Here is a 22,865-nt window from a genome sequence, read left to right as displayed (position 1 = left end):
GATTTGACAAGAAACCTGTACAGGATACGACAAGAAACCTTCTCAGGATTCGACAAGAATCCTGCTCAGGATTCGACAAGAACCCTGCTCAGGATTCGACAAGAAACCTGCTCAGTCTTCGAAGAGAATCCTGCTCAGAATTCGACAAGAATCTTGCTCAGGATTCGACAAGAAACCTACTCAGGATTCGACAGGAATCCTGCTCAGAATTCGACAAGAATCCTGCTCAGGATTTGACAAAAAAACCGGCTCTGAATTCGATAAGAATCCAGCTCTGGATTCGACTAAAATAGTGCTCAGGATTCGACAAGAATCCTGTTCAGGATTCAACAAGAATCCTGCTCAGGGTTCGAAACCCATCCTGCTCAGGGTTCGAAAACCACCAGATTCTATATGAATCCTGCTCAAGATTCGACAAGAATCCTGCTCAGGTTTCGACAAAAAACCTGCGAAGGATTCTTGTCGAATCCTGAGCACGATTCTAATCGAATCCTAAGCAGGATTTTTGTCGAATTCTGAGCACGATTTTAGTCGAATCCTGACCAAGATTCTTGTCGAATTCTAAGCAGGTTTTTTTTTTGTCAAATCCTGAGTAGGATTCTTGTCGAATCCTGAGCAAGATTCTCTTGGAAGACTGAGCAGGTTTCTAGTCGAATCCTGAGCAGAATTCTTGTCGAATCTTGAGCAGGATTCTTGTCGAATCTTGAGCAGGATGGTTTTCAAACCGTGAGCAGGATACTTGTTGGATCGGGATTCTTGTCGAATCCTGAGCAGTATTCTTGTAAAATCCTGAGCAGGAATCTTGTCTAATCCTGAGCTAGATTCTTGTCGAATTCGAGCAGGATTCTTGTCGAATCTTGGGCAGGATTCTTGTCGAAACCAGAGTAGGATTTTTGTCGAATCCTGAGCAGGATTCTAGTCGAATTCTGGGCAGAATTCTTGTCGAATTTTGAGCATAATTCTTGTCGAATTCAAAACAGGATTCCAGTCGAATCCTGAGCAGGATTCTAGTCGAATCCTGAGCAAGATTCTAGTCGAATCCTGAGCAGAATTCTAGTCGAATCTTGAGCAGATTTTTTGTCAAATCTTGAGCAGCATTCTTGATGAATCCTGAGTAGATTTTTCGTCGAATCCTGAGCAGGATTCTTGTCGAATCTTGAGCAGAATTATAGTGGAAACCAGAGTAGGATTCATATCGATTCCTGAGCAGAATTCTTGTCGAATCTTGAGCAGGATTCTTGTCGAATCTTGAGCAAAATTCTTTTCGAATCCCGAGCAGGATTCTTGTCGAATCTTGAACAGGATTCTTGTCGAAACATGAGCAGGATTCTTGTCGAATCTTTAGTAGGATTGTTGTCGAATCCTAAGCAGGATTCATGTCGAATCCCGAGCAGGATTCTTGTCGAATCTTGAGGAAGATTCTTGTCGAATCTTCAGCAGAAATCCTGTAGAATCTTCAGCATGATTCTTGTCGAATCTTCAGCATGATTCTTGTCGAATTTTGAGCAGAATTCTTGTCGAATTTTGATAAGGATTCTTATCGAATACTGAGCAGGATTCTTGTCGAATCCCGAGCAGCATTCTTGTCGAATCTTGAACAGGATTCTTGTTGAAACCAGACTAGGATTCTTGTCGAATCCTGAGCACGATTCTAGTCGAATCCTGAGCAGGATTCTTGTCGAATTCTGAGCAGTTTTTTTGTCAAATCCTGAGCAGGATTCTAGTCTAATTCTGAGCAGGATTCTAGTCGAATTCTGAGCAGGATTCTTGTCGAATTCTGAGCAGGATTCTAGTCGAATTCTGAGCAGAATTCTTGTCGAATCTTTAGCAGGATTCTCGTCGAATCCTGAACAGAACTCTTATCGAACCATGATTAGATTTCTCTTCAAATCATGTGCTAGATTCTTGTCGATTCCTGTGTAGGATTCTTGTCGAATCATGAGCACGATTCTAGTCGAATCCTGAGCAGATTTTTTGTCGAATTCTGAGCAGGTTTCTTGTCAAATTCTAAGCAGGATTCTTGTCCAATTCTGAGCAGAATTCTAGTCGAATTCAGAGCAGGATTCTTGTCAAAACTTGAGCAGGATTCAAGTCGAACCCTGAGCAGGATACTTGTCTGATTTTGAGCAGGATTCTTATCATGGATTGTTATTGTGGAATTCTGAGCAGGATTCTTGTCTAATCCAGAGCATGATCCATGTCAAATCCTAAGTAAGATTCTTGTCGAATTCTGAGCAAAATTCTTGTTAAATTCAGAGCAGGATTCTAGTTGAATCATGAGCAGGATTGTTATCGAATCCTGAGTTAACCTTGATCAGAATTCTGAGTGATTTCAAGCAAGTTGTTAAGCAGGATTCTGAACAAAACCTGAGTTATCGAGAATTATTTGTTTTCATAATGAATCGAAGAGCAAAATCTTTGAAATAGCTTTTCCATATTAAACTTACATTTGGCGTATGCAATATTGTCAAACAGCCTGCTAATTTCCCCTGGAGTTTCCACGTAGTACGTCATTGGCCGAACCGTTGCGCTGGCATCCAAGTTCAAAGCCGATTCCCGAACAGAGGCGAAGCGATCGCGCATTTTCAGCTCCGGGTGACTCTGTAAAACATAAACCATCAATCTCGTGGCATGCCTTCAAGCTCACCTCACTTACGAATTCCGATACGTAGTACTGGTATAGACGAGCGAAGCCTTCGTTCAGCCACAGATACGACCACCACTGCGGTGCCAATAGGTTTCCAAAGAATTGATGGGTATATTCGTGTCCCACGATTCCTACCACCTGTAGCTGTTGGCTTTCGCCCTGGCTTTCCGGGTCGAGCAGAATGGTCGATTCACGATACGTGACCAGTCCCCAGTTTTCCATGGCACCTGCTGCGAAGTCACTGTTGGCGATGGCTACGTTGTCAATCTTCGACATGGCATACCGTTGATCGAAGTAGATTTCCAGCTCCCGCAGGAATCGTACCGAAGCGTCTACGGAGTACGTCAGCTGATGGCTGGCAGTTGGTCGAGCAAACGTCGAGACGGCAATCTGATGAGGCTGGAACACGACTTGCCGTTCGCTGATGAAGTCGGAAACCAGGAACGCCAACAGGTAGGTTTGCATTCGTGGAGTCGTTTGGAACGTAGTGAGCTTCTTGCCTGCTGGTCTGCGAGATGTTGGATACAAATGACTTTGATAGATTTTATAAAATTATTAGGGACTACTCACAAAAGCTGAATTCCTAAGGCCGGAGCGTTGGATCTTGCGTTGTAATCCAAACCGCAAGCGATCTGTACACTGTAAGTTGTCTTGATTCCAGGTTCATCGAAGCAAGGGAAAGCCGATCGGGCGTCGGTAGACTCGAACTGAGTCACTCCAAGAAACCTGTGGACGTATCAGTCAACCTGGTTAATCAATCGAACACACATCTTAGAAATGTTTCCTACTTGGTAACTCCTTCTGCGTTGACATAAGACGATCGATAGAATCCAGCGGCATCGGTACGATCAAGACTGTTGGTAAAGTCTATGTCCAGAACGTATGTAGATCCCGCCGGCAAAGTCTCCTTGGTGTTAACAATCAAGAAATCTTTATCCGCATCCATCTCAAAACTCTTTAAACTAATCGCCAACTGATTGCTGTTGCGCAATTCTAATCTCACAATTTCACTACGCTTGCTGTGCAGTACGATCTGAGATGTACTCTCAAGCACTTGGATTCTAATTTTCACATTACCACTGTAGTCTAAATCCGCCAGATGCAAATTTGTATCCAGATACAGATCATAGTGCGTTGGTACGGTTTGATTCGGAAGGCGGTAAGTATCGAACGCACGAACACTTTGATCCACCGGCCATGCCAATGAAGCAACCGCAAGCAGTGCCAATGGCACACAGATTTTCAACATTTCAAGACCTCACTTCACCTGGACTAGTTTCGACACAATGGAAAAACAAATCTCGCTTAGCTCAATTTATAGATTTGCACTTTATTACATTCTCAAAGTTGTCTTATCTAAGCTATATTGAACGGTAGTTATCTCTTTATTTACTAATCACGCCTCCCTCCGTCTGGTCTTTCCATGCCTTTAGTAGCGTGATAAGCTGTGAAAGATGAAAGATGACTTTTCAGTTTATATTGTTCATGGAGCTATATCTCCCAGACTGAGATACCTGTGCAAAGTTTCCGAAATTAGCTTTTCGATTTTCGACATCAGCCAAAATTGCGTGGAAGTCTGCTTGTCTTCCGATGGATCTGAAATTATGAGTGATATACTGGGCACTTGATAAACAACCATATTGTTACTTACGAGCTCAGAATGAGATCGTTGAATTGCTCTAACCAGGCCTGAAACGCTTCATGACCTATATTTGTTCGGGAGTATACTGATCTGACAATTTGCAACGCTTCGCCGGATCTCAAACTTATCTCTTGTCCGGCACCCAAAACAATTACAAGGAAATCAATCAAAAACTGTTTATTCTCACTGCATCCTAGGGCGGAAATGTACATCGCCCTTTCCGATAAATCAGTTGACCGTTGGTAAGCATTGAACACGGCCACAAACTCTTCTTGAGTTGCGTCCATTAGTCCTCCACAGTAGATGCTTTGTTTGATGTACGAAGGAAGCAATTGCGATCCTTCCAGGTCTTCCATCATTAATTGGTGAGCACCGGTTCTGCATCTGTCATAACCCATACGGCAACCCCATTCGATCGCCATGGCTCTGAACTGTTGATGTTCGTGGGGCTCGCTGCTTCTTTCTTCAAAACCCAGTGTGATAATGAGATGCTCCATTAAAGAACCCACAAATGCCTAGAATAAAAAATGATGATGATAAGACTTTCATAGTTGATCCGAATCAAAAACCTACCTTCAGGGCGCCATACGCAACTTCATCAACCAGCAATGCTTTGTTGATGAACTGAAGATTATCAGATGCCAACGCTGTGTACCATGGAATATAGTCCTCTTCATTTTTCAAGTACTTCAACAGCTCGAAGGTCACTTCGACTTCAACCTGACCACCCATAGCCAACTTCAGCGAATCGTCAATCAATTGCGAGCGAGAAACTGCTGGGATGGCATCGTGATCAGCCATCAGTTTGTCGATCAACTTACCCCACAATTCTCCGTCGTAGTTGACCCGGTAGTACCCGGTTTGGTGAGGGTTCACCAGAAGATACTCATCGCTCGGGATATCCAGACTGACGGCCACTTGCAACGTCCCTTGCGGAATCCAAACACGAGTTTCAGTTTCGTCGGAAACGGGTTGACTGCTGAGACGAAAGCTGATTGGAACCCACCAGGTGCGCGAATCGGGTGTTCCATCTGAGAAATGCTGCTGTCTGAATACGACTTCGCCGCTGGTAGGGGTCCATGAGACAGTGACCAGTGGATAACCGGACTCGTAGACCCACGGACTCATGATGGCCCCAACAGTTGTGGTTTGCGGTATGGCAGCGTCTTCCTTGGCAGCTGATTGCAAACTTTCGAATAGATCGTTTGGATCCACTGCACTATGTTGACTGTTGAGATGGATGATCGATCGATTAGTTCAAATGTCAAATATTGAATTGAATTTGTACTTAATTCTGAATTTGATATTGGGTGCAGAATTAATTTAGATCGGATTTGGATTTGGATTGGATTTGGATTGGATTTGGATTGGATTTGGATTGGATTTGGATTGGATTTGGATTGGATTTGGATTGGTTTTGGATTGGATTGGATTTGGATTGGATTTGGATTGGATTTGGATTGGATTGGATTTGGATTGGATTTGGATTGGATTTGGATTGGATTTGGATTGGATTTGGATTGGATTTGGATTGGATTTGGATTGGATTTGGATTGGATTTGGATTGGATTTGGATTGGATTTGGATTGGATTTGGATTGGATTTGGATTGGATTTGGATTGGATTTGGATTGGATTTGGATTGGATTTGGATTGGATTTGGATTGGATTTGGATTGGATTTGGATTGGATTTGGATTGGATTTGGATTGGATTTGGATTGGATTTGGATTGGATTTGGATTGGATTTGGATTGGATTTGGATTGGATTTGGATTGGATTTGGATTGGATTTGGATTGGATTTGGATTGGATTTGGATTGGATTTGGATTGGATTTGGATTGGATTTGGATTGGATTTGGATTGGATTTGGATTGGATTTGGATTGGATTTGGATTGGATTTGGATTGGATTTGGATTGGATTTGGATTGGATTTGGATTGGATTTGGATTGGATTTGGATTGGATTTGGATTGGATTTGGATTGGATTTGGATTGGATTTGGATTGGATTTGGATTGGATTTGGATTGGATTTGGATTGGATTGGATTGGATTGGATTTGGATTTGGATTTGGATTTGGATTGGATTTGGATTTGGATTTGGATTTGGATTTGGATTTGGATTTGGATTGGATTTGGATTTGGATTGGATTTGGATTGGATATGGATTGGATTTGGATTGGATTTGGATTGGATTTGGATTGGATTTGGATTGGATTTGGATTGGATTTGGATTGGATTTGGTTTGGATTTGGATTGGATTTGGATTGAATTTGGATTGGATTTGGATTGGATTTGGATTGGATTTGGATTGGATTTGGATTGGATTTGGATTGGATTTGGGTTGGATTTGGATTGGATTTGGATCGGATTTGGATCGGATTTGGATTGGATTTGGATTGGATTTGGATTGGTTTTGGATTGGATTTGGATTGGATTTGGATTGAATTTATATTTCTTTAAAATTCACCAAGCACTTTCATAAACACAATTATTCCGAATTATTTAGGGTGATATTAACATTAAATTTTTCATAATAAATATCAAAAACAAAGTTTCTGTTAGTCAACATTGAATTTGATCTAAATTTAACATATGCTTACGGATTTCGGAAGGGATTTTTTTTGCAAAATCATAACAAATTACCCGTCCATGCTTTAACAGAAATGTGAAATATGCTTCTCTCCTGTGAAACTCACCTAATATGAAATATGGAAGAATTTACATTAGGAGAGTTTGTTCATTTTTCCATAGATTATGGTGACTAGCAGTTAGAGGACTGAACACAAAAAAGTTTGTTTTTCCATAGTAATTTCCATATAAACTTCAAATGGCATGTGCACAAACAAATATCTTCCAAATCACTTCAAATTTTGGGAGAATGATTTTCATCATAACCAATTAAGCATAGGGGAGCAAAAACTTAAAAATATGACAATCTGCGGTCATTTGTAAATGGATCTTCGAAACCATGCTTACTGCATAGTAAAGCATGTCATACCGCATCACACACACTAACAGCAAAGAGACCGAAATTCGTTACCTTGAATTTCAAAATTTCGATTTTCGTAATCACCGTAATCGTGCTTGTTCTGGAAATACCGTTTTGACTCACATTCCGAACACTTAAGGCCAGCAGTGACTTCAAATGCATCTGAGGGACACACATTAGTCGATACTTGTGAGAGTTTTAATTTCTTCGCAAAGCCTAACTGTTAGCTGTTAGGTGTGCCGTTAAAAATGTTTATTTCAACTTGTTTAGTATTGTTTTAACGCAAAAGTATAGAACAACAATTTGATTCAAATGCCGAACACTGTGTTAATTCTGTCTCATATTCCGAACACCTTGATTAAAATTTCGAACAGCACGAATAAATCGTATTCAAATGAATAATTTATCTGAGCTGGTTCAACTAGTCTCGAACTAGATAATCATCACTACTCCCGAGGTATAAAATAGATTGGAAGACGTTCAAATTGAATTGCATATGATGCCACTTCCTGGTTATTTGATGACATATTTCAGAGAAACATTTCAACCAAATCGCCATACAAAAATCGAGTGTTCGGAATTTGAGTCTGTTCGGAATTTGAGACCGGACGTCGTCATCTTAGATTTCAAAATGGTGTCAGACACCCATATTACATTGGTTTTCTATTATTTACCCCAACCAGAGGTCGCCATTTTGGATTTAAAAATGGCGTCGGAAACCAATTTTCGTCATTCTCTAGTCGTGCACGTTCCGAAAACACCCATATTGTATAGTTTTTAAACGATTTTCCCAAACCGAAGGTCGTCATCTTGGATTTCAAAATGGCGTCGAACATCGATTTTTATCATCCCTTAATTGTACCTATTCCAAAAATACCCACATTTCATGGGCTTTAAATAATTTTTGGATTTAAAAATAGCGTCAAACATCGATTTTCGTCATTCCCTCGATATGCCTGTTCCGAGAATACTTATATAGCTTGGGTTTTTAATGATTTTCCCAAACCGGAGGTCGCCATCTTGGATTGCTAAATTTGAAATTTAGTTAATTTTCTGTGCAAATAGTCCAATATTAATATTTGGATAAATAAACTTTTTTTCTATCGCATCAACTCAAATATCGAAAAATTCTAAACATCAGAGCACCCCTACAGCACGTTCACAATCTAACAGTGCATTCTACCCCAATAATTTGGTGCGTCTTACCCCAATATTTAAAATCGTCTCACCCCAATGTTTTGGCTCGTTCTGCCCGTTCCATTTGGCATTTTGAACAAGTACTGTTTTTGAATGATTCCTAAAAAATTAAGATTTTTGTCGAACAAACAGTTTTTCCTGGAAAAATATTTGATTCGACCATAGAAAATATTGTACACTAGGGTGTAGAGCTACTTGGGCACTTACATGATTCCTTTTGGGGTGGGGGTGTTTCTCGGCCAAATTGTCTAAAACTTTGCAATAAGAAGCGCCTCAGTACGATACATATCGTGGCCAAATATTATTTGTGTAGCCAAAGCCAGGTTTTCAAAAAAAAAAAAACCCACTGCCGAAGTGAATCAAAAGTGCCAAGAATAGGATCCGGCTCCCTACTGCTCTACTCCCTACTTACGTTACAAGTTTCTAGTAAAACCTGTGAAATGAGATTGAGTTAAAGTTGGCATTTTGAACCATCATCCCCTAACAGGGAAACGATCAGAATCAAAATCAGCGTGAGTAACCAGTTGCGTACAAAGCTGACTTAAGTCTGTTTTTTTCCTTTTCAATGCCAGCAAAATAATTTGCTTTAAACTGACTTGCGGAAATTGCCTGGAAATAAGTCAAAAAAATTTGTCATTGTTGACCTTAATGCAAACATCATTCAAGCTGTCTTTTAACAGAAACACCCATAGTTCCATAAACTTTGGTTGCAAATGACAAAAAAGTCGATGATTACGACTATGAATGATGAATGATGCTCCACCACATGCTCCCATTACGACGAACAAAAAAGTTTGGTTCTCTTTTAGTTTGGATCCAGGTTTCAAATAAGTTTCAGTAATGACTGCTATATGTATGTTAGAAAATTAAACAGCTCGTCCTTTTTACCATTCATAGAACGAGCATTCCAATAGGGTCCTAAAGCCTTGTCTCAATTTAAGTAACAAACGCTGGCTAAACGGCCAGATTTTTTTTTTAATTTTCGTAAGTGAATTCAATGATTTTGTAAGCCTTATTAATTATTTCTAAAGTTTGGCGTAAGATGTGTTTTTTAACTATACTGAAAACATCATCAACGTATCTCCACCAGATTTCAGGGAGCTGTTTTATTTTCTTCTAATCGTTTCTCTAAATTTGCCATACAAATCTCACTTAAATGGAGAAAAAAGGTTTTCCATTGGGGCTCCATTTAACTGTTTATAAGTTTCATCTCTAAAGGAAAAATAGTTCTCTTCAATGTAACTTACTAAACTTTGTTAATTTAATGTATGTACGTACTTGTTTTATCCAATCTGTGCCTTTATTTTGATTAAGTAGCCAATCTTCTAATAGGCTTATGGTCTCTTTAACAGGAATGCTAGGGAATAAAGATTTGACATCAAAAGAAACCAAAACTTCATCATCGGTTGTTTAGATTTTCAATTACCTCTGTAAAATGTTTGTAATTTTTAACTGTTTTACCATGAAACTTTATGGAAGATTTTGGAATTTTTGGAATAAATACTTTGCAAACTTGTGGGTGGGTTATCTTCTTCTTTCTGGCGTTACGTCCCCACTGGGACAGAGCCTGCATCTCAGCTTAGTGTTCTTATGAGCACTTCCACAGTTATTAACTGAGAGCTTACTATGCCAATGACCATTTTTGCATGTGTATATCGTGTGGCAGGTACGAAGATACTCTATGCCCTGGGAAGTCGAGAAAATTTCCTTTACGAAAAGATCCTCGACCAGCGGGATTCGAACCCACGACCCTCAGCTTGGTCATGCTGAATAGCTGCGCGTTTACCGCTACGGCTATCTGGGCCGGGTTATCTAATAGCTGAAACAGTCTCACGCATTTCATTACCAGGTTTATGAACTTTAGGAAGTCCTTTAATTCTTGGTAATGAAGGGTTAGATTCTTTCTGAGAGTTTACAACATTACCCAAAACTGGTTTTGCTTCTTTTAACGCTTTGTCAACACGCCTTACCATTCTTGGAAGAGGATCTGTTCATTGTATACGGTAAGGTCCATGTTGAATTTTATTCTACTTTATTTATTCGTATTTAGATTTATAAAAAAATAGAGGAGAATTACCTTTATCTGCTACTAAATCTCGATTTTGTTTTGAGTTGTTTGATTATGTAGTGTTCTTTGTTTTGGGGTGTAGTGTTCGTGTTGCGGATGATGTTGGCGGTGTGTGTTCTGATTTCCTGTATTTGTGAAGTCTGTAGATTATTAGTGTTGAATGCTGTTTCAATGTCTATGACCGTTTGTGTCGTATCAGGTTTTGCTGGTATATAAGATATATCCTATATCTTACTGCTAAAACACACAAAACTTTTCAAAATGTGGAGACATTCAAGTTATCAAGAATGGCGAAATAGGGAACCACTATGGCAGGAGTTTTCAGCCTTTTTGGCTCGCGGAGCAGTTTTTCAAATAAAATGGTTGCGCGGAGCACCTGTTCCTCATCATTACTCCGATTGAAATTCGATTTTTTTACACGCTTTAATCAACCCTAAAATTTTTACGAAAATCGTGTTCCATCATTCTCTATAACGTCGAAATCATCATAAGGTGAAGATGAATCGAAAGCCCAAACGCAAAGGAATGTAAGTGAAATATTAGTCGGCTTTGAGTTAAGTATACTAGAAAAAATGTACTGTATTCAAGCTTTCCAACGGTGACAAAAAAAAGTTGACATATTTCAAAGTACTGATACCAATTTTCAGAACTGTTGCGGAGCACCTGCCAAGTCTTGGCGGAGCACCAAGATCTGAAAACCGCTGCACTATGGCCATAACTGGTACACTTTCCCTATATTAGGTTTTTGAGAAGGACATGAAAACTTTTAACTTTAATTTTTTAAATTTTTTGTCAAAGATTTAGGGGGAGATCCCCCACTAAATTCATAATTCGAAAAATATTCGTTTTATGTGCTAGTGTTACTAATTTATGATAACTATTATCATTTTAGTAGTGTACAAAAATGAATTTGAAAATATAATTATGAATTATGACATTGAATTTTGATGATGTGTACCAAATTGATCGATCTTGAAAGGTGGAACCCAATACCGGACACGATCTGGATATGCCTCGAATTCTGTAAATTTGAACATCATTGAATGTGTTATAAGTATATAATATAAGTAAAGTATATAATTGCCCATTCAATGCATTTGCAACATTTACAAGAACAATTTGAATTTTTCTTAGTTTGCAACATGTCCATCAAAAACCTATTTCATATATGATAAAAAATAGGGTAACGGTCGTATTTTGGACCCCCTAAGGAAGTGATTTTAGTTTTGTATCCCAATTAATTAATTGCACAGCGTAACCAAGTCAAAGAACATGTCAAAATGTAGAGAAAAACTTCCTCTACGAGACAAAAATGTCCAAACGGTCATGAAGGATCCAAAACCGTCGAAAATAATTGAATTGTGAAGCACTGTTTTTCATTATTTTGGACACACTAATACATTTTGGACCCTCAAAGTATATATTTTGGACCCCCGGCATTTTTTCATCGTTTGGCGACAAAGTCCATGACACTGGATGTATAAGATGCTTGCCTATAGTCTAATCAATCGATCGACAATAGAAAACCGAAGAAATTCTACGCTTTTTGTCCAGAAATTTGAAAAAAGTTTTTGTTTACATTTGAAAAATTTCTGACGGCTTCAATTTCTGTGTGTAACGTGTTGTAACGGTTGCATGGATGCACCGATTAAATTAAATTAATTTCAGATAAAATAAATATATTTTCTTTGTACAAACGGTTGATGCAAGTGCGGAATAGTCCTATCTTCTTAATAATGGTAAGCTCCATCGAAGTTAAACGCCGATCGCGTATCATCCTCGATTTTACCATAGTAAAATCGAGGATAATACGCGATTGGCGTATTAACTTCGATGGAGCTTACCACCATAAATGGCATGCAAATTGAGTTGGTCTTTCGATTTAAACCGGGAAATTTGCAGGAAAATGGCCAAGGGGGTCCAACATATATAGGGGTCCAAAATATATTGGTTATCCTAGCACATTTCACGATGTTGCTCTGAATATTCATTCTTCTTAATTTTTTTGCATGTTTGATACCATGATTGACGGAATCCATAAAAAATGAATGTATTTTGAGACACTGGTGCAATAATTACAAAGATATCATATAACAAATCCAATTGTCCGATACTGGGGAACAGGAGGTGCTTAATCAAAATTGTAATTTGTCCATATTTAGTTCAACTATAGTACAAAATACATTCATACTATCAAATTGAAAGTATGTTCGATAATGCTTGCGTGATCCAAAGTTTTTTTTCATATTCGAAATAATTACTAAAGAGGCTCAAAATTAAGACAACACGACAAATTAAAAAAAAACAATTTTTTCTACTTTTTTAAAAAGGCATGCATATTTCAAGGATACACTATTCACTAACGTATTTATTCGACATAACTAATTCGTGTTAAATAGGGTAAATTATGGCTTCGGCACCCTGAGGATATTTTCGGCAACACTAACTTATCGTCCTTGTTTAACCCCTCTACCGGCAGCTTCTTTTTTTTACCGCAAGAAAAAAAATCAAATCGCGATATCTTTTTTGTTTCTCGGTATTTTTGCACCATTTTTTCACAAGTTCTCAAAAAAACTCTTCTAGTTTGAGGATCCGTGTCGATATTGATGATTGGTGATCTGGTTTTAAAGATATTCCAATGTTCCTTGGGGGACCGACATTTTCCATACAAAATGTCTTAGGCGGCCATTTTGTTTTACGTCAACTTATCGAAAAAGTAAAATGTGGGCTATACAATGCTATGTAATAAGGAGCTACTCTGAAAAAATCATACAAATTGGTTAAGAATTCTTAGAGATATCTGAAAATTACGATATGAGGTTTTTTAAAGTTTTCAAGATCTTTATTTGGTCAGTTTGGTACCAGCAACATAAATGCTCATTACTCAAAGACGGCTGCTCCAAATTGCTTCATATTTTCACAACATACTCTCATAAATGTATTGTTCCAAAAACAGAACATCTGAATACTCCAATGCCAATTTTTTCACACAAGCTACGCACCGATCACTTATGCACTATTGAACTTTTGATTTGTATATAAAGCACTCGAAAATACTTAATTTTTATGCTTTAAATCACAAATTGAAATTAATGCACTTTGATTTCCTCGGCAATCAATTTTTATTGCTGGACTAGGTTGCCAGAAAACCATATTCAATTGCGGTGTATTTATTATTCACGATTTAAATTCACCGAAAAAATAGAACACAACTAATTAATTTATTGGAATTAGCCAACAAAGCATGCATTGGTAACAATTGAGCCTTTTAAAACTTTCTTATTAGTAGATTGTAGGGCATAATCTTTAATATACTGAGAAACATATAAAAGATACGTCTTTTAATAGTTGAGCTATTTTGGCAACACTCCTGTTGTTCTACACACGGAGAAAACGAAGTACTCAAAAATAAGTTTTTTTATACTCAAATTTGAGTAAAGCAGTCGAACTGAAGTAGTGGGTAAATTTCATTCTGTCAATTACATACATTTAACCCAACCTTTGAGTTCTCTATCGAAAACTCAAATTTGAGTAAAAATCAATTTGTTCAATTTATTGCAGTCATTTAGGCTGCGTTCCAGCCGTTGGGAAATTAAAACACAATTTTGGATGAAAAAATGTAGCAGCCACTTTAAAATGTCAACACAGATCATTCCATGTTAGCCATCGTCGGTGAAGGATGTAAATCGTGATCGTTTCTAAAAAATAGTCGCAAAATTGGTGGATTAGTGTAGTGATTTTTTAAAGGTAAGTGTCCTTGACTTAGTTTCCTCCGAAGAGTTCAGTTTGCCGAAGAAATTAATATCGAACGGACTTTTTCTTTTAAGATCCTCAGTTGTCCTGTGTCCACTATCATAACTACTGTTTGTCGTCCCTGCCACTCGTTGTGAACGATTTCCGGAACCGAGATGCTGGTTACTGATCTCAAAAGAATTACCGCACTGATTTCGACAGATGGCACCCCGCTCCGAGCTTTGTTTTCCCGTTCCAGCCACCCTGTGCCACCGCCTAATTGAAGTAAATTTTCACACCCGATACCAAATGTTCTTTTGCACCGTGAACGTCGCTCCTGGCATCCACGTCGTTGACTAAAAGCTTCAAGCGAATAAAGGTTTTTTTTAAAAATTAATCTTTTGCTCTTTATATATCACAAACACATGCTTATTATATCAATTTTAATATTATTTTTGTTTTGGATTTCGCTTCGTATGAAAATACCTATTTTTGAGTTTTTACTCCCAAGTTAACGTTGAGTAAAAATCACCCACCGATTTGATTTGGTACAATTACTCAAATTTGAGTACTAGGCTTTTTACTCAAATTTGGGGTAACGCACTAACGTGCCGAGTTGGGTCAAAAGAACCCAAATTTGAGTATGTCATTTTCTCCGGAGAAAACGAAGTACTCAAAAATAAGTTTTTTTATACTCAAATTTGAGTAAAGCAGTCGAACTGAAGTAGTGGGTAAATTTCATTCTGTCAATTACATACATTTAACCCAACCTTTGAGTTCTCTATCGAAAACTCAAATTTGAGTAAAAATCAATTTGTTCAATTTATTGCAGTCATTTAGGCTGCGTTCCAGCCGTTGGGAAATTAAAACACAATTTTGGATGAAAAAATGTAGCAGCCACTTTAAAATGTCAACACAGATCATTCCATGTTAGCCATCGTCGGTGAAGGATGTAAATCGTGATCGTTTCTAAAAAATAGTCGCAAAATTGGTGGATTAGTGTAGTGATTTTTTAAAGGTAAGTGTCCTTGACTTAGTTTCCTCCGAAGAGTTCAGTTTGCCGAAGAAATTAATATCGAACGAATATTCTTTTAAGATCCTCAGTTGTCCTGTGTCCACTATCATAACTACTGTTTGTCGTCCCTGCCACTCGTTGTGAACGATTTCCGGAACCGAGATGCTGGTTACTGATCTCAAAAGAATTACCGCACTGATTTCGACAGATGGCACCCCGCTCCGAGCTTTGTTTTCCCGTTCCAGCCACCCTGTGCCACCGCCTAATTGAAGTAAATTTTCACACCCGATACCAAATGTTCTTTTGCACCGTGAACGTCGCTCCTGGCATCCACGTCGTTGACTAAAAGCTTCAAGCGAATAAAGGTTTTTTTTAAAAATTAATCTTTTGCTCTTTATATATCACAAACACATGCTTATTATATCAATTTTAATATTATTTTTGTTTTGGATTTCGCTTCGTATGAAAATACCTATTTTTGAGTTTTTACTCCCAAGTTAACGTTGAGTAAAAATCACCCACCGATTTGATTTGGTACAATTACTCAAATTTGAGTACTAGGCTTTTTACTCAAATTTGGGGTAACGCACTAACGTGCCGAGTTGGGTCAAAAGAACCCAAATTTGAGTATGTCATTTTCTCCGTGCAGGCAATCAGAGGATGATGTTTTTGTGTCAAGTCATAAGTGAATTGATTTGCAAAGGGCCTATTCTGATTTTCTCATACACTGAGAATAATGGGAACGCAAATCAATTTTACTGGCAAAGTTGATCCGAAAAATCGTGGAACATTGAAAACAAATGTGCAAGTACCGTCGTTGGGGGTGAGATTTGGCCAAAAATGCGTAAGTCCTCACTTATTTTTGAACAAATTTCACAATTTCTTGATGTGTTCGGCTAAAAAAAAATATATTCTCATTGCAAAAATATATTTCACGGGCAGGCATCAAAATTATCAGATAGACGATGATACTATCATCTATCTGATAGACAACTGATACTACCAGTTCAGCCAGATGATACTATTACTTCTTGTCCATCCTGATAGTATCAATGAGAGAATGGTTCCTATCAGAGAAAGAGGATAGAGTGATAGTATCCCTATCCCAAAAAATTCTTATGATGATACTATCAGTACAACATCTCTCAAATAACAATAATAGAGGTTCTATCTTTATCAATTGATAAAAATAGAATAAAAATTGTTGGACGATGGGTATAGAAAATTTACTAAATTCCATATTTAGCAATCCAATGTGGCGGCTTCAGGAGTGTAAGAATTGTTGGAAACCCATGCAATATGGGTATTTTCGGAACGGGCACGATGAGGATATGACGAAAATCGATATCCGACGCCATTTTGAAATCCAAGATGGCGGCCTCCGGATTAGTAAAATCATTGAAAACCCATGCAATATGGGCATTTTCGGAACGGGCGCGACGAGGGGATGACGAAAATCGATGCTCGACGCCACTTTGAAATCCAAGATGGCGGCATCTGGTCAAGGAAAATCATTGAAAACCCATGCAATAATTCGAGTCTAGTACACGACACTGAAGACGGCCTTACAGTTGAGGTCGAAATACGCGTATCTGTCAAAGGATACAAACTTTAGTGGAATTAAATGGTATAGTACTAAATTCGGTTTTTCATCTACTTATAGGTATTCTACTAAACAGCTCGAAGATTTATTATCATAAATTTGAAGCCTGTTACCTGGAATCGAACCAAGAACCTTGTGATCGATAGGCTCGTGCGCACTCCCCTCGTCTATCGGGTTTATGGACAAAAGGTCGAAGGACAAAAGGTCGAAAGGACAAAAGGACGAAAATGATTTGCTTGGTGGGAAATTTTTCCTTCTTTGAAAAAAGATTTTCGAGCTTTTGTCTCCCCTATTTTGTTCTTCGACCTTTTGTCCTTCCGACCTTTTGTCCTTTCAACCTTTTGTCTTTCGACCTTCTGCCCTTTCGACCTGTTGTCTTTGGACCTTTTATCATAGATCCGTCTAACTTTCGTATTGCAATCGTTCCATCTTTCTTAAGGGGCTGTCCATTAATTACGTAAGGGTTTCTGGGGGGAGGGAGGTCTGAGATTTTTTACGCGCCATACAATTTATTTTTGATTTTCATACAAAAAATCTTACCATGGGGGGAAGGGGGGTTGAAAAATCCCGAAATTTGTCTTACGTAATTAATGGACCACCCCTAAGGCAAAATGTATGAATTTCTATAGTCCAGATCGCCGCAGGTATAATTGATACGCAATAAGAACAAATCAAGAGAACCGTGTTCGACCATTCCCCCCTCGACCGTTGCGGACCGTTGTATGAAAAAGTAAATTTTGTGTTTGAGCCGCAACGTTTGAGCCTACTCCCCCTCCCCCTAGAGCGTTACATAATTTGTGGACGGCGCCTTAGTCTGCACAAATTTAGTGACGTTGTGTATTCAATATGACTTTCAGCTATTCTATTTATAACTGCAATTATGTTCTCAGTGTAGTCTGTATTTTTCTGCATTGGCCCTTTCAACGAGTAAAACATAATGAGTGACGTTCAATTTCAGGCATTGTCAACAAATACGAAAAGTTACCAATACATAACCTAGTTTTTGTACTTTTTTGGATTGCCGAAGAGAACAATTTTGTTGCCGACAATAGTAATTGCATTGCCGATAAAAGAACAAGTGCCTCGTGACTTTGGTGAGGAAAAATAGACGATTTAGAGAACAAAATGATGTTTTGTGCATAATAATTAATAAATTAAGTGTGCTCAAGTGTAGTTCAGGTGTCTCCTGTTAATTGTTGTGCTTTGTTGTTGTGTATAATTGCCTTCCTAAAAGTTCAACTGCTTAGGCTGCCGACAATACGTAAGTTCCCCTATCGCAGTTCTTATTTTGGTCACCTATTTAGCAAAAAAAGATGTGACCTTACGTCGATTCCGCCATACATTTTGCACGTTAAGAAAATTGCATTCAATTGTATGCGTTGAATTGTAACAAAATAGACTGAATAACATGGATCGATCAATCGCGTTATTATTAGTTTATTATATTATAGCCATTATTAGAACTGGCAAAATGGCTTGATTTGTTCCTACTATTTGGTAAAACAAGAATTCATTAAACATTTTAGTACCAAATTTAAAATATTTAAAAATTATTTGAATCCATTGGAAAAACGTTATCTGAAAACAATTTGTTTGGTAAATATTACATCAACTTGGCCTTTTTTGGTCGTAGTGGTGATTTTGAACATTGCATCAAACTGCAATTGTTCAGTTAAAACATCAAAATCAGAGGGAGATGTCGTCCCCTTAATGCTACAACTAGATAACTCGAAATTTCGATTTTTAGAGTTCAATTTATCGAAACATAAATCTTAATTGAATATGCCAGATATTCACAGATCATAAGCGCGTGATTCAAAGTAAACAAGTCTTTTCAATGGTTCCGGGTCAAATGGCCGAATGCCGTTTGGCCGAAATTGAAAACAATAGTGAACTACAGTTAGTATGCATTTGTAATAAATTTCAAAGCTGAATTTAAAAGAACAGTTTATTCTTAAAGAAGGATAAATCATTATTGATATACAGCTCTTTAGTGCTAGTTCAATAAGCAGTCAATGCTGAATGAAGAACATTCTAAATGTAAGCAATTATTCACTTCTGTGGTAGCGGTAATAGCTGCCAGCATAAGTTTTCGCATTGAGTTTGTAGTCAGCTTTTGACAGTTACTAAAACAGTTTACGACTTATTCGTCTTTTGCTACATCGATTTGCTTCAGAGTTGTGTTTGATCTTCCGACCTTGACACTTGCTCCTGCGGGGGCGGGTGATGGGGGCAAGATCAAATATGTCGCGCGTCGGTCGTATAATGAAATGACGAAACGCCGTGGATCGTTAGTAGTGTTTGATCTATTGATCGCGTTGCTTGCTCTTGCGTGGGCGAGTGATGAACACTTGTTCGGGGTGCAATACGATTATCGAATTATATCGCGAATCCGATTAGGCGTGATTATATCATGGATCGCATCACCAACCACTGGTGACTCCCAGATCTTTACCTTATCCCACTAACCCAATATCCTTTCCACGACAACTGTGGAGATGCAGAGGTATACTCGGTCTCTAGTAGTAACGGTTGTCTAACTAACATTCCTTCCCTTCCCCGATGACCGTAAGGACGCGGCCAGCGCCATAATTGACTTTTAAATTTTGAGCTCTCGATTTATGGACATTGAAGAATGGTAAGCTAATCCCAAGCCTCATTCATTAATTCTCTGTGCAACTTCGATTGTTCTGGTCAATCACGGAGTAGCAACTACGAATTGTACGGTCATCTATGCTCATGCTCATTTTGCTACATCGATTTGCTTCAATCATACTGATAGAACCTAGTTAATTAATTATTTTTATCAACCACAAGTTTGGCTTCTTCTTTTCACAACGGAGAAACAGTGAGCTACTTTAACGTAAGTGTACACCGAGTCGTTCGGTTAAATTTTTAATAAGACTTTAGGTACGTATTATAAGCCTTAATTCCAATAACTATGAAAATTATTCAAATATGAAAGAACAGACTATGATCAAGAGAAGGAAAACTATCTTATAACAATTTAAGCTAGTGTAACGAAAATAATTGTTATATCAGAATAACTGTAAACAACTGCCGATGATTTAAAGAAGTTAAAATTTTCAATTAAAATTTAAGCTTAATTATTGCCTAAGTAATGAAACCAGCACAAATTGAAAGAATAGCCTATGTTTAAAAAAAGGAAAAAATTCTTATGAAATTATTGCAAACATGTCAAACCCGTTTTTAGCCCAGAGACGAACCAATCATGAGCGCGGACGCGAGTTCACAACTTCGTCCTGAATGAACGGATAGTTTTAATTATTCTCTTGCAGCACTTATATAGCGACAAACATGACATTCACATCAAAAAGATCAACAAATTAACTAGTAGATTATTAATTGGGCCACCGTTTTGAATCCTTCACATCAGCGCTGAAAAAATGTTTATTTTTTGTTCGTAATTCGGCCAAACGGCATTCGGCCAAATGGCCGGACACCTTTTTCAATCATATTCTCTGTGATTATCCATCAGCTTGTGAAACGGTCCAACTTTCGAATAGTTCGAAACTTGGATTTTCGAGTTATCTAGTAGTAGCATCAAGGGGACGATATGCTGCTAGAAGTAAGTACATTTTATGATAATTTTCTTTTGGGATTTTTCGTTGATGAAGAGACGGAATAGAAGTTGCTTGCAAGAGTATAATCATGGATATTTCCATTTGATTTGCAAGAATTCGGACTGATTCCCGTAGGAATAAAAATTATTGGGGAGGAACTTAAATTATCTGCGAATATATTGGTATAGGAATTTTCTTGGGTATTTTCATTCGAAATTAAAAGATTTGAACGGTTATCCTAAAGAAACAAATCTTGTGAATGAGTATGATTTTAATTCACCTGATAGGTTTGATCATTAGGTAAGTAATCGTTAGCTGAAAAATGAGAACTATTGAAGATTCTGCCTAGAGAATTCCAACTACAAAAAAAATGAACATAAGTCTTGCTTTTACTTAAGCGTTAATATTGTTTATATCACTTTTGTTCTAGTAAACTAAATAATATTCTTTAGAAAGCTGACGAATGCCAGATTTTGCTCTGTTTTTTTCATGATTTTTACTTGGACTAGATAAAATGCAAGTAAATCATAGTCACTTGAGAGCCCTTTTAAGTAGACCTTGAACAAACGTTCAGTTTTGTCGTCATGAGTTGAAGAAATTTGCTTGTTTTCTTCAAGATGTTTGAGAAGAAGTTCGCGATCTTTAAGAATTTCCGGCAAAACATTTTGAAGTCTTAAGTCTAGAGTATCGAACTGATTGCTCATTTCGATGCAATTATCAACATTATCCAGTTTAACCTTGGAAGAAAGCGCGCATCACTTAAAACTTTTGGAGGATGCTAATTACCATAATTGACATCGTTAAAGCATAGGGGAGCCAATATTTCAAAATTTACATTTCAATGTTTGTAGCTACATATATGAGAGTTTTCGTTATCTACTTACTTGTCTCTCAAATACCGCCGAAGACCATTCTGGAACGTAGATTCACCTAAGGCATGTTTCATCATGCGCAGAACGCTGCCTCCCTTCTGGTAGGCGATAATGTCGAACACTGACATGAGATCGGTTTCCACGTAGTGTGACAGGGGTCTCGTGGATGGTCTGCTGTCCACGTAGAGTGCCGTCTGAACGGCTTCCACGGCTATCAGTTCCTCGTACCGAATGCTGGGTTCAATTTCTGCACTGATCTGATATTCGTACAGGGTTGCGAAACCTTCGTTCAGGAATATGTCCGTCCACCACTTGGGCGTTACGAGGTTACCGAAAAATTGATGAACCAGTTCGTGGGTGATCGTCGCCACGATCGCCTCTTTGTCCCAGTTGCTGGACGTATTGTCATTGTACAGTAAGTATCGCTCGGCGTATTTCACCAGGCCCCAGTTCTCCATAGCACCGAACATAAAGCTCGGTATGGCAGCCTGGTCCAGTTTGGGCAGGTCGTACGTTATGTCGAAGTATCGCTCGATTGCCCGGATGGCATCGACACCTTTCTGAAGTCCTAAGTCGAGCTCATCTATCGCGGATGATCGGGCAAAGATCTCCATCGTCAAGCTGGTGGGTTCCTTGAGAATCACTCGCTTGCTTACGAAATCGGTAACCATGAACGCTACTAGGTACGTTGGCATACGAGGTGTAACTCGGAAGCGGGTGAGTTTCTTCTGATCCGGTCTAGAAATGAGGATTGAGTATTTTAGGGGCTACTGTATTGCATAAATTACGGAATACTTACTGAATGGCGATGGCGGCGAATGGCATGTTGGAGGTAGCTTTGTAGGACAGCCCACAGCTGATGCTGATTTCGAATGTTGCCCGAATCCATGGTTCGTCGTAGCAGGGGAAGGCACTCCTGGCAAAGCTGGCCTCGAATTGAGTTACGGCGATGTATTTGGTGGTACCATCTTCGGCTTGATACGACGACTGGTAGAATCCAGTTAGATCGTTACGTAGCTGATTGGTGAACTCAATCAGCAGACGATAGTTAGCGTTTGCCGGTAGCGTTTCTTTAACGTTGATAATCAAAAATTGTCTTTCTTCATCGACGATATATTCGTTCAGAGCTAGAGGCAATTGATTCGCATTATAGAGCTGCAGCTTGTTGATCGTGCTTCCGGAGCTATGCAGCACGATTTGATTGGTGGCCTGCAATGTCGTCAGCTGGATCTGCACCTTTCCGCTGTAGGTGAACTGATTCAGATGAACGTTGGTGTCTAGTTCGAGCATGTATTGTGTTGGGACCGAGGTGTTCGGTAGCCTGAACGAGGTGAAACTTCTTTCTTCGAAGGCTCGATCGGATAGTAGTATCAAATCATTTAGCGGTAGGTTGTGTCGGTCGGATTTGAATCGCTGACCATTGGAAAACACTACTAAGGCACTGATCAGCCAAATAACGAGACGTGCTTCCATATTTAGTCTGCGATTATTTCTACTAAACTGATTGTTGCATT

General features: G+C 38.5%; 2 protein-coding genes and 1 long non-coding RNA gene across 3 annotated transcripts in view; 1 reads left to right on the top strand and 2 right to left on the bottom strand.

The window, feature by feature from the left end:
- LOC5576799 (aminopeptidase N) overlaps positions 1–3,982 on the bottom strand; it is an 18,842-nt gene extending 14,860 nt beyond the window's left edge. The window contains exons 1-4 of the mRNA XM_001662834.2: positions 3,436–3,982; positions 3,218–3,373; positions 2,657–3,155; positions 2,448–2,601 (exon numbers count right to left, since the gene is read on the bottom strand). Of these exons, the coding sequence (XP_001662884.2) occupies positions 2,448–2,601; positions 2,657–3,155; positions 3,218–3,373; positions 3,436–3,896 (1,270 nt within the window). The 5' untranslated portion in view covers positions 3,897–3,982. The remainder of the gene's footprint in view (positions 1–2,447; positions 2,602–2,656; positions 3,156–3,217; positions 3,374–3,435) is intronic.
- On the bottom strand, positions 3,958–22,865 carry LOC5576798 (aminopeptidase N). Its single transcript, XM_001662835.2, has 6 exons — positions 22,151–22,865; positions 21,364–22,089; positions 4,863–5,517; positions 4,299–4,804; positions 4,162–4,243; positions 3,958–4,092 (listed from the first exon to the last, which is right to left on the bottom strand). The coding sequence occupies exons 1-6, from the start codon at positions 22,822–22,824 to the stop codon at positions 4,033–4,035; spliced, it is 2,703 nt and encodes a 900-aa protein (XP_001662885.2). The 5' UTR covers positions 22,825–22,865; the 3' UTR covers positions 3,958–4,032.
- On the top strand, positions 13,737–15,959 carry LOC110674176. The gene is made up of 3 exons (XR_002498712.1): positions 13,737–14,292; positions 14,373–15,295; positions 15,374–15,959. It is a non-coding gene; the product is annotated as an uncharacterized LOC110674176 (long non-coding RNA).

Source organism: Aedes aegypti, chromosome 1 (genome assembly GCF_002204515.2).
Source record: "Aedes aegypti strain LVP_AGWG chromosome 1, AaegL5.0 Primary Assembly, whole genome shotgun sequence".
Taxonomy (NCBI): domain Eukaryota; kingdom Metazoa; phylum Arthropoda; class Insecta; order Diptera; family Culicidae; genus Aedes; species Aedes aegypti.
Note: the sequence above shows the minus strand (reverse complement) of the source record. Positions and strands in the feature narration are given on the sequence as shown.

What these genes read in the sequence shown, in the direction of transcription:
- LOC5576798 (XM_001662835.2), bottom strand. Translation starts at nt 22,824, where the DNA reads ATGGAAGCACGTCTCGTTATTTGGCTGATCAGTGCCTTAGTAGTGTTT. An exon ending in CGGCGGTATTTGAGAGACAA is followed by an intron (nt 5,518 to 21,363) that starts GTAAGTAGATAA and finishes CCATCTCAACAG; the next exon opens with TCAACATAGTGCAGTGGATC. An exon ending in AACGATCTCATTCTGAGCTC is followed by an intron (nt 4,244 to 4,298) that starts GTAAGTAACAAT and finishes TCATAATTTCAG; the next exon opens with ATCCATCGGAAGACAAGCAG.